The sequence below is a fragment of the Pelodiscus sinensis genome, chromosome 11 (genome assembly GCF_052426305.1).
Source record: "Pelodiscus sinensis isolate ZL-2025 chromosome 11, ASM5242630v1, whole genome shotgun sequence".
Lineage (NCBI taxonomy): Eukaryota > Metazoa > Chordata > Testudines > Trionychidae > Pelodiscus > Pelodiscus sinensis.
Window position 1 is genome coordinate 43,539,669 of NC_143062.1, and position 13,695 is coordinate 43,553,363.

Consider the following 13,695-nt stretch of genomic DNA (forward strand, 5'->3'; position numbering starts at 1 on the left):
AAGAGCTCTGTGCCCCCCCATATTCTTGTTCCCCATAATACCCCCTTCCATGCCATAGAATCTGTGTGCATCCCATTTGTCTCTTCCCTCCTGTGGCACGGCAGGGGTCCTGTGTGCGCCCCATTCCCCTTCTCAGCTACATGCCAGAGTGTCTGCCCCCCCAATCTCCTATCCCCTATTCAAGGATGTCTGTGTGACCCCTCTGTTCTCTAGTCCCTGTCTCTTCTCACTCCCTTATGGATCCCTGCTTTTCCCCTCACACAGCCCTTCCTCAATCTGGTCCCAGCTTCCTCCACTTTACACCCCATCTCTCTGTTCCTGCTGCATTTTCCCCATCCCTCCTCTTTCCTCTTCCCCAGCTGGGTTCTCATTTTTCCCTCACGGTCTGCTCTTCACCCACCCTGCTAGTCCCTTCCCCACAAGCCCTCTTTCTACGCCACTCCTATTTCTGTTCAAGTCTAGGCCAGCGATGAGCAGCTTAGGCTAGTGAGTGGGCTGTATGCGGCACCCTCCTTCATCTCAGTGGGCCACAAGATGGTCTCCCCGGACAGGGTGGTTTTGCCAGCTGCACTTGTGTGCCCAGAATTCACAGGATGGAGCTGTAGCAGCGCTTTGATTGGAAGCAGAAAGAGCACACGGCTCGCACAGTCAATATTGTGTGCAATTACCACGCAACTCACGTCACCTGCCCTTGCTTTATGTGTCTGTCACTTTAGTCATACTGGTAGGGGGAAAATGACACAGACAGAAACTAGCGGAATCTGGCAACCCTGCGCATGGACAATGGTAACAAAATTTCTTGTGGGCCACACACAGAGCCCTGATGGGACACATGCAGCTTGGGACACAGGTTGCCCACCGCTGGCCAGGCTCCGCCTGCGGTAAGTTAAGCTGCTGCCTTTGATATAAATGGGAGCAGAGTGAGTCTTCTGCCTGCAGCACCAGTTGGGCCAGGGCCCTGATTTACCTGTGACTCAAGCTTTTCTGGTGTTCCTATCTGCAGTAGTAGCAAAAGAGAGAGCCCTGTGAGGTCACACAATTGCCATCTGCAGCTGCAGAAATGATCTGCAGCTTTCCACGTCCTCTCTGGATGCAGATACTTGCGGATATCTGCAGATTTGCTGGGGTTTTGATCCAAAATCTGTATCCAAATCCGCTAAAGTGAACCGTGGAGATTCTCATCCACATCTGCAGATGTGGATACCTAAAGCGCATATCCGTGAATTAGCTCTTGCCATAGACCCGTGCCCATTGCTGCCTACAGTGTTCCCTGGTAAGTTGGAATTGACAGCATGTGGCATTCCAAAGCTACTCTGCCCCAGCAGGCAGAGAAATGCCCTGCCGTGAGCATCACACCTGGCTCCACTCGGCCAATTAACCACGGTTGCTTTCACGCTGCTGCCGCCGTGTCTTGACCACAAGTCGTTCAGCAGTGTGGGCTTGCTTCTGAACTTCCTCGCTGACCTGCCTTTCAGCACCAGCCATTCTCTCGCAATGCATGTTATGTAAAGTCCTTGCAATTAATGACAAGTTACACCCCTACAGAATAGCCTCCTACACACTAGCTTGCACGATTCACTCTGTTTGCTGGGCTGCCCACCTGACTTTGCTTTCCCCATGAACCTTGCAAGGCAAACAACTCAAGCACCAGTGTACACACAAAACCCCCTTTCACGTGCACTGAGCTATGCCGCTCACATTTTCTGAAGGAGTTTTTCCTTATCACTGGTGCATGCTTGAGGCCTGGTACTTCAGGCCTCTGTAACTAGGACTCTTGGCTCTTTTCCTCCACCCCTTCCTGATGACATGCTGCTTTCGGTATTGTTTTTTTCTGGACTTCCCTGCAGCCCCACGGTCTGTTCACTCATGAGAGGTCTAACCTGCCATGTAGATAAAGTTGCCCCAAGTTCCCATCACACTCTATCTCCTGTGCAGTGGTAGAGACGCTTTTTGCCAGAAGTTTGGGAGTCCATTGCCCGTGAGAGCTTTGAGACGCTGAATGGTGCTATACGGGTGAATAACAAAGAAAACAGGCCCCAGCCAGAGATATTAATCTAGATGTCAGACAAGACAGAGCATGCGAACAGCACAGAGTGGATCAGGGCAGACCCATGGCTGGGCAGTGGTGAGTTGTAGGCTCACAGGTGTAAAAAAAAACCTCACCTGAGCGCAGCAAGTTACAACGCTATAAAGCACCAGTGTGAACTAGGCAGCCCTGCAGGGAGATCTGTTCTGAGTGTTGTTAGCTAGTCTCCTCACAGAGCTGCTTTACAACATGCTGTGGCCACCTAGGCTGCGTTTAAAGGGCTGCGTTTTAAACTTTTCAGTGTAGACAAAGCCTTAGGCATCTCAGCGGAGATCAGGCTGAATCACCGATATGGGCACCAGGGCTCACTGCCAGGAAAAAAAAAATCTGGAACATTCTCTGTCCCCTCGCCAGCTACTGATCATCAGCACGTATCCAATCGGGCCAGCTTGCATTAGCCTATGAGTCTCTATCCAACCCCTGCACTCAGCCACGAAGGAGCCTCTCGGGTGGTGGTGTGTGGTGCAAGGGGGCTTCACGCTGGGCACCCTTTTTCTGTCTCCCACCCCTTCAATTTAACAGGGCTCAGCATCTGATACACTGAACCCCACACACTAATGAGAAAACCTGCGCGCCACATAATGTAACCAAATGAGTATGGGATCTCCAAAACAAACCCATCTCCTCTCCCCCAGTTGGGATGGTTAAGTGTGGCTACAGTTCCTGATAATGAAGGAACTTGAGAAGTCTCTACGTAAGAACGGCCATACTAGCTCAAATCAAAGGTCCCCAGGATCCTGTCTTCCAATGGTGGCCAATGCCAGATGCCCCAGAGGGAATGAACAAAACAGGTAATCATCACATGACCTCTCTCCTGTCACCCATTTTCAGCCTGTGACAAACAGAGGCTAGGAACCTCATTCCTACCATCCTGGCTAATAAGTATTGATGGTGCTATCCTCCATGAATGTATCCAGTTCTTTTTTGAACCATGTTAAAAGTCCTGGTCTGCACAACATCCTCTGGCAAGGAGTTCCACAGGTTGACTGTGTGTGGTGTGAAGAAATACTTCCTTTTGTTTGTTTTAAACCCGCTGCCTATTAATTTCATTTGGTGGCCCCCAGTAGCAAGTTCACACTGTGTGCTATACTCTGGTATCTCCTGACTTTTTTGAGTGCTTGACTTTGCAAACTTAATAGCCTTTTAAAGTAGGCTTTGTTAATGGAACTTCCTATTTTAAAATAAAAACAGATTCCCCTCCCCCCCCCAAAAACAGACATTGCATCATGTGGATCGGCACTGCTGCCCCTAAGCAAGGTGCGGACCTTTCATCTACTACATGGATCTCAGCCACTTGAGCTAGTGAAGAACTGGGGCTGATCGTCCTCTGCTCCGATTGTCCTCTTCCCCCACCCTCCTGCACTCAAAACAACTTTCTGCCATCACCACGGCTGCTTCCTTATCCTCCAGGCTATTTGGTGACTAGAAGCAGGAGAACTGATTGCAAAGGAGGGAATGTTCCTGCTCAAAGACCCTGGCTGGTGGGTTCAGAGGAGCAGTTGAGGGAACATCCTTCATGGGCCCGGCTGTTCCAGGAAGACACCTTTTCAATAGAGATGGCTCATGCTGTGTAGTCAGCACAAAGAAGCTGTGAGGGGATGGAGCATGCTCAGTGTAGACAGAGACTTTGGAGAATTCAGCTGCTACATTGTCTTAGCTGAGCATGTCAACTCATTTTTGAGGCGTATAAATAATGGTTGGCATGGGGTGATGCATCTGACAAATTTCAAGTCACTACAGCCCAGAGCTGCTATAATTTCTCAACAAAATAGTAGTAAGGTTTTTTTTAATTATTTTAACATGGGTAAAACAGGGTATTTATTCAAAAAAGAACAGATCTAGTTCTTCAAAAAAGAGCTAGATAGATTCATGGGGGTTAGGTCCATCAATGGCTATTAGCCAGGATGAGTAGGAACGGTGTCCCTAGCCTCTGTTTGTCAGAAGCTGGAAATGGATAACAGCTTGATGATTCCCTGTTCGGGCATTGGCAGCAGACAGGATACTGGGCTACATGGACCTTTGGTCTGACCTGGTATGGACGTTCTTAAGTTCTTACGTTCTCCTTATCTTACGCCGAGAACTAGCCTGAACTATTTAATCTAAAACTTACCCCAAAAACGTTAATAGAAACAGATACCTGATGGAAAATTTCAACCCAAATGACTTAACTTTGGCAACGTTATCAGCAACTGAAAGCAGGGTCTTCTGCTGAAATGTGTGGGGCAGTCTTACCTCTACGTGACACTATTAGCACTGTCGATAATTAAGACGTACACATAAATGTCAGTGGTCCAGTGAGGCTCCTAGGTGTCAATTTCAATTAGTGGGTAATCATCTCTTTTTCCTATTTGCTTCATGTGATCACTTTATCCAATGTAGCCTCCCTGGAAGAGTGAGTTGTTACATCTGCTTGGCCTACTTTAGTCCTTCACAGCGACCTTTGTCATATGATAGCAGGTTGCTCCTACTAACCACACCTTCCACCTTTTAGAGCCCCTCCCTTGCTTGAGACTGTCCCTCCCAAATGATTTTGTAAGGAGGAAAGTTGTAGAGCTGTTTACAATGTGAGGATGCGACTTTCATTGGTTAATACTTCACCATTGGGCTGTCAGACATCCCAGGAGCCTTTGCTCTGATCTGCTTTGGGAGTTGGCAGCGATAGGCGAGAAGATAGAAGGTTGGTCTTGCACTGCATTCTTGTTACTGCATTCACATACACTGTGCTCGCCAACAGCCAGTTGTCTCCCTTGAAACACTTCATTGCACAGGCTGTGGTCTTTTCTCCCCCTCCTTCCCTTCACCCCGCTCTCTCTTTCACCAACTCCCTCTTTTTAATTCAATTTTTCTCTCACTTGCTCACGTTTCCTTTTTTTTCCTTCCTCTCTCCTAGCAGTTACGAAGTTATTTGTCTTTCTTGTAACTACTCATCCAAAATACTGCACTGAATGTCGCTTGCCTGTAGTAAAGGGGAAAACATTAAAAGCCCACTCAGGTTTCTGTTTGAGGGAAGGAGGAAGATCTGATTGTGTCATTGGATTGTTATTTAGAGACTAGTTTTTAAATCTTCATTTGAAATTTCTTAGTGGTTGATTTACGTGCACAGACTGTTGCTTTGATGGCGCTGTTTTAGATCTTGATTTCTTAGGCATCGTCTGTGCTATATAGAGTCAGCTTATGTTGAGCTAACTATGGAAATAGTTACATTTAATTTTTGCTCCCTCTAACTTAACAGCTCAGCTCCACCAACTCACTAACTCCACCTCCACAAGGGGCATGGAGTCAAGGTTGTCAATTGTCATGTTGTTGGTTAATAATAATTATCACAAAATATCATAATGTGAATAAAGAATCTGCAGATAGTCCCGGCACCTCTTAAAACTTGTATTTATGGCCATTTAAATACATTTTAAAGATCAGCCTACTAATAATCATAATCATTATTAATGATAATTGTTTCACTTAGCTTTTCATCTTCGCAGAGCTCTACAAACTTTAAGCAACACACCATCCCTGCAAGGCAGCCAAGTATTAGCTCCTTTTTGAAGAGGGATAAATTGAGACATACAGAGCAATAAATTGGTCTTGCAGTGATTCCCAGTGGCAGAATTGGGAATAAAATCCAGACAGCCTGGGTTCTAGTCCTGTGCGCCTTCCATTACGCACACTTATGCATTTTTTTCAATACATGTTGAACCTCTCTAGTCCGGCACTCTCTGGTCTGGCAACATCCGTGGTCTAGCATGATGTTAGTTAGCCGGATGTCCACTTAGCATGTGTGTGGCCAACTTTCCCACAGTCCCATGAAGTTTGTGTACAGCCACCAGTCCTGGCTCTCAATGTTCTAAGCTCTAATTTGCCCCCTAAATGTCTTCTAAGAGCCCAGTAAGCAGTGAAAGCGTTGATGCTGCTGCTAGACAATATTGACCTCCCATGGTTCAGCAAATTCTTGGTTAGGCACCAGTCAGGTCATGAGGGTGACGGACTAGAGAGGTTCAACCTATACGCTATAGGGCTGTGTCTAGACTGGCCACTTTTTCTGGAAAAGCAAACGCTTTTCCGGAAAAACTTGCCAGCTGTCTACACTGGCCACTTGAATTTCCGCAAAAGCACTGACGATCTCATGTAAGATTGTCACTGCTTTTGCGGAAATACTATGCTGCTCCCGTTCGGGCAAAAGTCGTTTTTAGAGAAAAACTTTTGCACAATAGGGCCAGTGTAGACAGCAGAGATTTGTTTTCTGCAAAAAAGCCCCAATCGCGAAAATGGCGATCGGGGCTTTTTTGCGGAAAAGCGCGTCTAGATTGGACGCTTTTCCGCAAAAAGTGGTTTTGCAGAAAAGTGTCCTGCCAATCTAGACACACTTTTCCGAAAATGCTTTTAACGGAAAACTTTTCCGTTAAAAGCATTTCCGGAAAATCATGCCAGTGTAGACGTAGCCTAGGGGTTCATCTAGAGTACTTTCCTCTTTCAAAAGAGGAATGCAAATGAGGGAAATTGAAAATGCAAATGAAGCGCAGATGTACAAATCTCGCACTTAATTTGCATAATAACGTCTGATCACATTTTAGAAACAGGTTTTTTCGAAAAAAAAGCAGTCTAGACTCAGTTCTTTCAGAAAACAAAACAAAACCTTTTTCGAAAGAACCTTTATTCCTGAAAAAATTAGGTTTGCAGGGTTCTTTCGAAAAAGGGTTGGTTTTTTTTTTCAAAAGAACCATATCTAGACTGCACTTTTTTTTCCCCTCCAAATAAACTTTCTTGAAAAAGTGATTGGACGCAATTATGCAAATGACGCACAAGATTTGCAAATCTACACGTCATTTGCATTTTTTTATTTCCCTCATTTGCATTCCTCTTTCGGAAGAGGGATGTAGTCTAGATGCACCCTAGCAGTGTATTTGCCACACACTGGGTTCTGCTGTGATTAACAGACATGTGTATTGTAACCTGTGTTTAATGTTCCTTAGAGACCCAATGCATCTCATCTTCCAGCAGGTGTGCCTCAATCTTTGTAGACAGCAGATATATTCAACAGACTGTGGATTCTCCTGGCAATCACAACTGATCCTAACCAGACACCTTTCTCTAGTGGAGTTAGAGAAGAGTCTGTTGTCCTCCCAGAGCAGCTGGTCTCATCTGTATAAGGGATCTTTGTAGACTTTCGGTAACAGAAGGGTTTAGTTTATCTGGGGGCTGTTTGGGGATGCCATTACAAAAGGCTCACTGGAGAAGCATTCTTCAGAGGCTTTTCCTCTTACCAGAGGGCTTGTCCCAGAAGCAGATGGTAGAACAAATTTTTCCTTGGGACTAGCTAGAAAGGGGAGAGGATAAGAGAATGAGTTAGGCCTTTGCTCAGTGCTTAGAGATGATAGACCAGCCCTGGGCTATATTAGGGTAGCTTTGCACTGGTACAAAGTTACCCTAGAGGTATCATTGACTAAAGGAGATTTCCCCACCCAGGTCTGCACACTCCTCCTGTGGACAAACTTACCACAGAGGCTTCTAGGTCCCCTCTTTTGTGGCTGCTGCAAAGGGGAAGAGGGTGTGGCCATTTGCAGTCTCATGGTTTCCAGGCTGCCGTAACTGCCCCTTTGAGACCGTTGGCAGCTCTGAATCGCCTGAATGGACGAGTCTGGCATAGAGTCAGGGGAGCACAAAGATCTTGAAACCACTTTTACACCCTCATGCTTAGCTGAGCCAAGCACCCATTGTCGGCAGCTTGGGATCGGAGGCATTGCTTTTTATTTAGGGTTTCATACTCACTGTGCCTGAAGTGAAGGAAAGTATTGATGGTGCAACGCTTTGTCCTGTTTTTCTCTATTATTTGTGTCACTTGTTTGGTGAGACTAAAACACGCCTGTCCAGAATGCTGATGGTATGGAGACTGCCTAGAGAGCTCCGCCATGTCAAGAGTAGCAGCACCTGTTGGAAGGGGAAAGTTCTTTGTATTCCTACATTCTTGACAAGCTTGTCAGGAGTGGGGGAGGAGGAGAGAAGAGACTCTGTACTGCCGGCAGCCCTGGCAGAATACGCCCTCTCTGTGAAACCGATGCATTATTTGCTAGCACACTTTGAATTCGGCCTCTCTGGACCAGGGCCTCAGCTATGCTTCAGCAGTATGGCTCATGATTTCTCTCTGGGAGGCATGGTAACTAAGTGGTTGAGGCACCGGATGACAATCCCAGATTCCCAGAGGCTGTGGAGTTAAGTCTTGCTCAGTCTCACACTCCAGTTCATGCAGCTGCAAAAATGCTTCTCTGATCTATAGGGTGAGGGACGTCAAAGATGCCCAGACACGATGCTAGTCATATCACTTCCGCGTGTATTGTTGACTGTAGGAACCAACGTGCTGTAAACGGCAGACTTTGACTCTTGATGCCTCTCTCCTGGCATCACAGTACCCTATTGCAACTCCGCGTCCTTCTGAAGTCCCCAGTAGGCTACGGATGTACTGTGAGCTGAGTTACAAGAGGCAGATGTCACCTGTATTCTTGTCATCTGTAAACATGGGAAACAGTTACCATTTGAAAACCTCATTGGCCCCACTTTGTCCTTCATACGGGTGGTACAGGCAACGGGAGCATTTCCCCAGCTCAGGAGCCCTTTGGAAGCAGCTCCTCTGCTGCTGGCAGTGGAATGTGGTAGAAATCCCTGTCCCTCCAGAGCCTTATGCATCTGCCTAACACGCCTGAGAATGGCCCATTCACATGGGCCATGCTGAAGCACCTGCGGCATTTACAAGATTGGGGTCTTCGATTATGAGCTCTTTGAGGAGGGGCTCCCTCTTGCAGTGTGGTTGTGTAGCACCCTGTACAAACCCAAGCCCTGTCCTCACTGAGCCTTGGGGTAACTATATCTATGTAAATCTATAGCTATGTAAATATTTATCACTATTGATAAACAAGGACCAATTTGGGCTCAAGGCTGTAGCCAAGAGGGTATCTGAGAGTTTATGCATTAGCCAAAGCCATGTTCTGGCATTTGCCATCTACTGTAATCTCTTAAATTACCGGGTGCATTGGTGTTGACAGACCATGCTCTGGCTGAAGAAGGAAATCTAGGAGGCAAAGATTCTGAGAAGTGGTTTTGAACTTTACAGTAAAACAGTTACTTATATCCAAATGCATAAAAGTTTCTTCTATGTATGGGCCCAATCCTGCAAAGGAAGTTTAGTCTGAGTGGTGTTGTGTTGTACCTAATGATGATTAACAGTATATATTCAACCTCATGGGTGTCCAAATGGTGCGGTACAAACAAATAACAAACTTCATGCCCCAAGGAGTTTGCATGCTTTAAGATGTCTGTATATTTGGATCAATCTTGCAGCCCTTGTCTGCTCCAACATTTAAAGTGTGCGGGATTGGGGCCCCTTACTCTGCTGAGCGGTGTCTAGCCAGTTGCAATAAATACAGTTTTATGCAGAAAATATGCCATGACAAGATAAATTGAGTGGTGACTGGAAGCTTCACTGGAGAGAGAGGCAAACATGCGCACGCACGCGCACACAAACAGACTCACAAAAAGAGAAAACAATCTGTCCTGTAGCTCCGTAGAGACGAGCAAACTCAGATGAAGTGGGTTTTGCCCATGAAACCTAATAAATTTGTTCATCATCTCTACAGTGGGTTTTGCCCATGAAAGCTCATGACCTATTATATTTGTGCCTCTAAGGTGCCATAGGACTACTCATTTTTACAGTTACAGACAAACAGGGCTACCCCCTGAGACTTTTTACCAAACAGAATCGGAGGGCCTGGATGTACTAAATTGCAGGGAAAAAGGAATAATTCATTCATATTTGCAGAGACACATTCAAACAGCAGTTACCTCTGTTCTTTCCCTGAATCCTTTTTTCAGAATTAACTTTCCTGAATTAATTTAAAAAAAAACACACCCTATACTCACAAAGGCAAAGTTACTAAAGCTTCACTTGGCAACTCTTTCCTCCCCCCTTCCATCTTTACAGTGGTATGGTCTGTGATTGAATGAGACCTAGAGATACCAGAGTAATGTGACAGCGTCCCAGATTCAGCTTTGCTTGGGCTGTGCCCCTTCCCTGCTGAGTCAGAATATTCACGTTAATGTTTTCCTCTTTATGTAAACAGGGGCACATTGAGGTAGACAGTGAGACAATCTTCAGACTAGCAGCCCTGATTTTACAGGTAAGATTATCCTTTCTTGTGCGTGTTGTTGCTTTTTAACATAATCCACAACTTTGAAACTTTAACGTTTGCAGCAATTTGTGGTTTATTTGCACTATATTTTGCACCATCTACTTTACAAATATATTGTTTCTGAGTATGGGGGTGGCTGCTGTTTTATTAAGTCCAGTTAGAGAATTTACTATTCAAACAATTCACATGGGATGGGAGGAGGATCAAATGTAACCTTTTTCGGTAAGAAAAATCATTAAACAGAGTGATTCAGTCAGATCTGTAGCTATTATAGCAGGTTTCTAACCTGTTTGCCACTCCCTCCAGTGCCACAGATAATTGACACGTGGTTGTTTTTATGGCAGATGTTGGCAGGCAAAGGGAAGTACGGTGCTGTAGCTATAAGTTACTGCACCACTCATGTGAATTTTCCTTCGAGAGGACTTAAAATACAATTGTGTTTGTCTCTGTTTTGGTATAAATAAATAGCTTTCTCACCATTGATTTTTTTGTGTCAGATCATTAACTTTGTTCATGTGGGGGGGGGGGTTGTCATTAGATTTATACTCTATTTATGGTATCATCTGTGATTGAACATAAATTTCTGAAAAATATCTTAACTAAGTTTTCATTGAGAAATGCAGTGCTTGGGCTGTGTGAAGGATTGTTTTCATCTTGAATGAACGCTAGTTAACCCATCACAATCGCTGACCTTCTTGCATTGTCGGTCTCTTGCTGGATGGAGTGATTATGGAGAGTCTTTCTGTTTATATCTCTCAGTAGTAAAAGTGTCATGGGGGTTGAATGCAAAATTCATCAATGTTTTGGGAGCAGCATGCAGGTGGATAATCTTCAGCTGGAAACACACTGAGTGCCAAATTCTGCTGTTTTACATATGCATGCCACTCCAGTGACTTCCCTTAGGGTTACATGAAGAGAACTGAAGTCAGGATTTAGCCAAAAAGTTAAAATTAACAATGCTGAGAATAGTGAAGTTAATATTCCAGACTTTGAAGAGATCACGTTTTAATTTTGTCACTATTTTTCAATTGCAGGAAGCTAAAGGTGACTATTCCAGGTAATAACATTTGTCCTTATAAAATGTATATGCTTCATGTCTATCCTTCTTTGTTTTCCTTAGTGTTTTAAGCAATTGTTTTACTGCCATCAGCAGGAAAGGAAAAAAAATCCAGCCTTGTGTGATAACTGAAGAAATACCATCACTGCCATACCAGACAAAATCTTTTGAGTTCACGTGGTGAAGCTTTTGTTTTGCGAATGGGTTCTGAATACAAACAGTCTGTTCCGAACCTTCCCAGTCAGATCTCACCAGATAATCTGTGATTCCTTGAAGGTGGGACACCGTTTCACATCAGAGACCAGGACACACTGTCCTGTGTCTTGGCTGTTTTGTGAAGTGCCTAACGACCCTATCTGTGTATCGTGCTAATGCATGCGCAGAAAGATGGAGTCTGTCAGCTGCCTGCTTTGGAGATCAATGCTGTGCTTTCTTTGGCAGCTGCTCTGCAGGGGCCTCACCCTTCATGCACTTGACCTGACAGTTGTATTGTGGCTGGTGTGAGACTTCGACTGGTTTGGGGGTTTAGCTACCTAATGCCGCCTAATCAGACGGCATTTACCCCCCAATAAACTTTGTTTCTTGGGTGCATCACCGGCCTGTGGAGAAAAAGTAAAAGCTTTAGGACTGGAGGGAAGAGACCTTCAATTAGAAACAGCTCACTGAACAAACAAATTCAAAAGGTCAGCTTCAGTCGTGTTAATGTTTTACTACTTGCGGAGTTTTCACATAGGAAGGATTGCCTGGTTACATTTGCCACGAGAGCTTTCAAGTGACACATTTTGTACATGCAGGATTCTGAGCTATCTGCTTGCTTGCAGTATCGGACTCAGGCTGCAAAATCCAGCAGCAGTAGAGGCTTGCTTCAGCATTTGTAATAGAGAGTTGTCAAGTAAGTTCCGATTCTTCTAACCAGGAGCCCTGCTCCTCAGGACAGTCCAGTATTTGAGCTTTCTGTCCGGGAAACAAATTGAGAAAATACTGGGCATATAAATGTCCAGTATTTTCAAATTAAGTAAGTTTTATTATTCTCATGAGTATCAGTAAATAGTTGCTTACTGCCTGGCTGATAGACACACTGCGTGAACGTGAGCGTGTCTACCAACCAGGAAGTACGCAACTACACAGTAGAGAGGAGGGGGGCAGGACCGAGGTGGGATGGAATCCCCAGGGCAAGACTGACCCGTGTGTCCCACCAGTACCATGCACGGAATGGGCAGCACTCCCGGGATCTGCGTGTGCCAGGGTCAGCCCCACTCCCTGCCGGCCGGTTCCTCCCGCTCCCTTCCCGGCCAGCACCGCTCCCCCCAACTCCCTCCCGGCTAGCCCTGCTTCCCATTGGCCAGTTCTTCCTCCCCATCTCCCCCGGCTAGCCCCATTCCCCTTCCAGCCGGTCCCTCCGCCCCCCACACACACATATGAGATCAAGTGTGTCCGGTATTTTTTTGAAACCATCTGGTAACCCTAACCCTGGTCTTTCTTCCACCAAAGGTGTTCACAAAACTCCCAATGACTTAAATGCTTCAAGGTCCTTCCCCTTGAAAAGAAAACATGATCTTGTGGCTAAAATGGTGGAGTGGACCCATGAGTTCTGTCCCTGATTACAGGACTTGCTTATGGTCAAAACCTCACTGTGCCTCCATTTGCCTATTTGAAAAACAAGGCTAATATGCTTCCCTACGTCACAGAGATGCTGTGAAGATTAACTCGCTCCTGTTTGCAAAACTGTGTTGGGACGGTCACAGGGAAGATGCTACTGAAATGCACAATTAATTACTTCACGCCTTCTTCCTTTTTTAAAGTGCCACTCCCACCCTGGAAGTACTCTTGTGCAAAGGCATAGCGTCGGCTGCTACGATTGTTCCTGGGTCATATCAGATACATTAATTTTGGTTAGTCTCTAAGGTGTCACAGGACTCCTTGTTTTTAACGTTACAGACTAATACGGCATCCCCTCTGAGACTATATAATCAAATGTGTGTGTCAGACTTAACACGATAGCCGAAAGAAGGAATTCGATTCTGCATCTCAAGAGTGATTATTTAGGTCATCGGTGATAAAGAAACTAGCTCAGTTACCAGTGTATCTTACAAAAATATTATGGAACAGGTCTTGTGTGCCAAACCCACCCTTAGAAAGAAAGATACAGTGCATTCCAGACACAGTCTCATTATTTATGCAAGTCTGGTATTTAAGCAGCCTTCCCCTGGTTTCTGATGTATTAGTTGTTCCTAATCAGTTCGGAACTGGATAGTGAACTACTTTGGACAGTGGCTATTATGAGGCGGTGTTTACTGGATACTGTCACCATTCATTTTTTAATGTGCAATTTTATTTTTAATAAACCTCAGTACATAGGAATTTGCTTGCAGAGTTGA

The 13,695-nt window shown here is 45.3% G+C and overlaps 1 protein-coding gene across 4 annotated transcripts in view; it reads left to right on the top strand.

Moving 5' to 3' along the window:
• Positions 1 to 13,695, top strand: part of FRMD4B (FERM domain containing 4B) — a 229,783-nt gene that overhangs the window by 153,624 nt on the left and 62,464 nt on the right. For all 4 annotated transcript variants that reach the window (XM_075938573.2, XM_014571990.4, XM_006120015.5 and 1 more), the window contains 2 exons: positions 10,192 to 10,248; positions 11,295 to 11,317. In XM_075938573.2, coding sequence (XP_075794688.2) covers positions 10,192 to 10,248; positions 11,295 to 11,317 — 80 coding nt within the window. The remainder of the gene's footprint in view (positions 1 to 10,191; positions 10,249 to 11,294; positions 11,318 to 13,695) is intronic.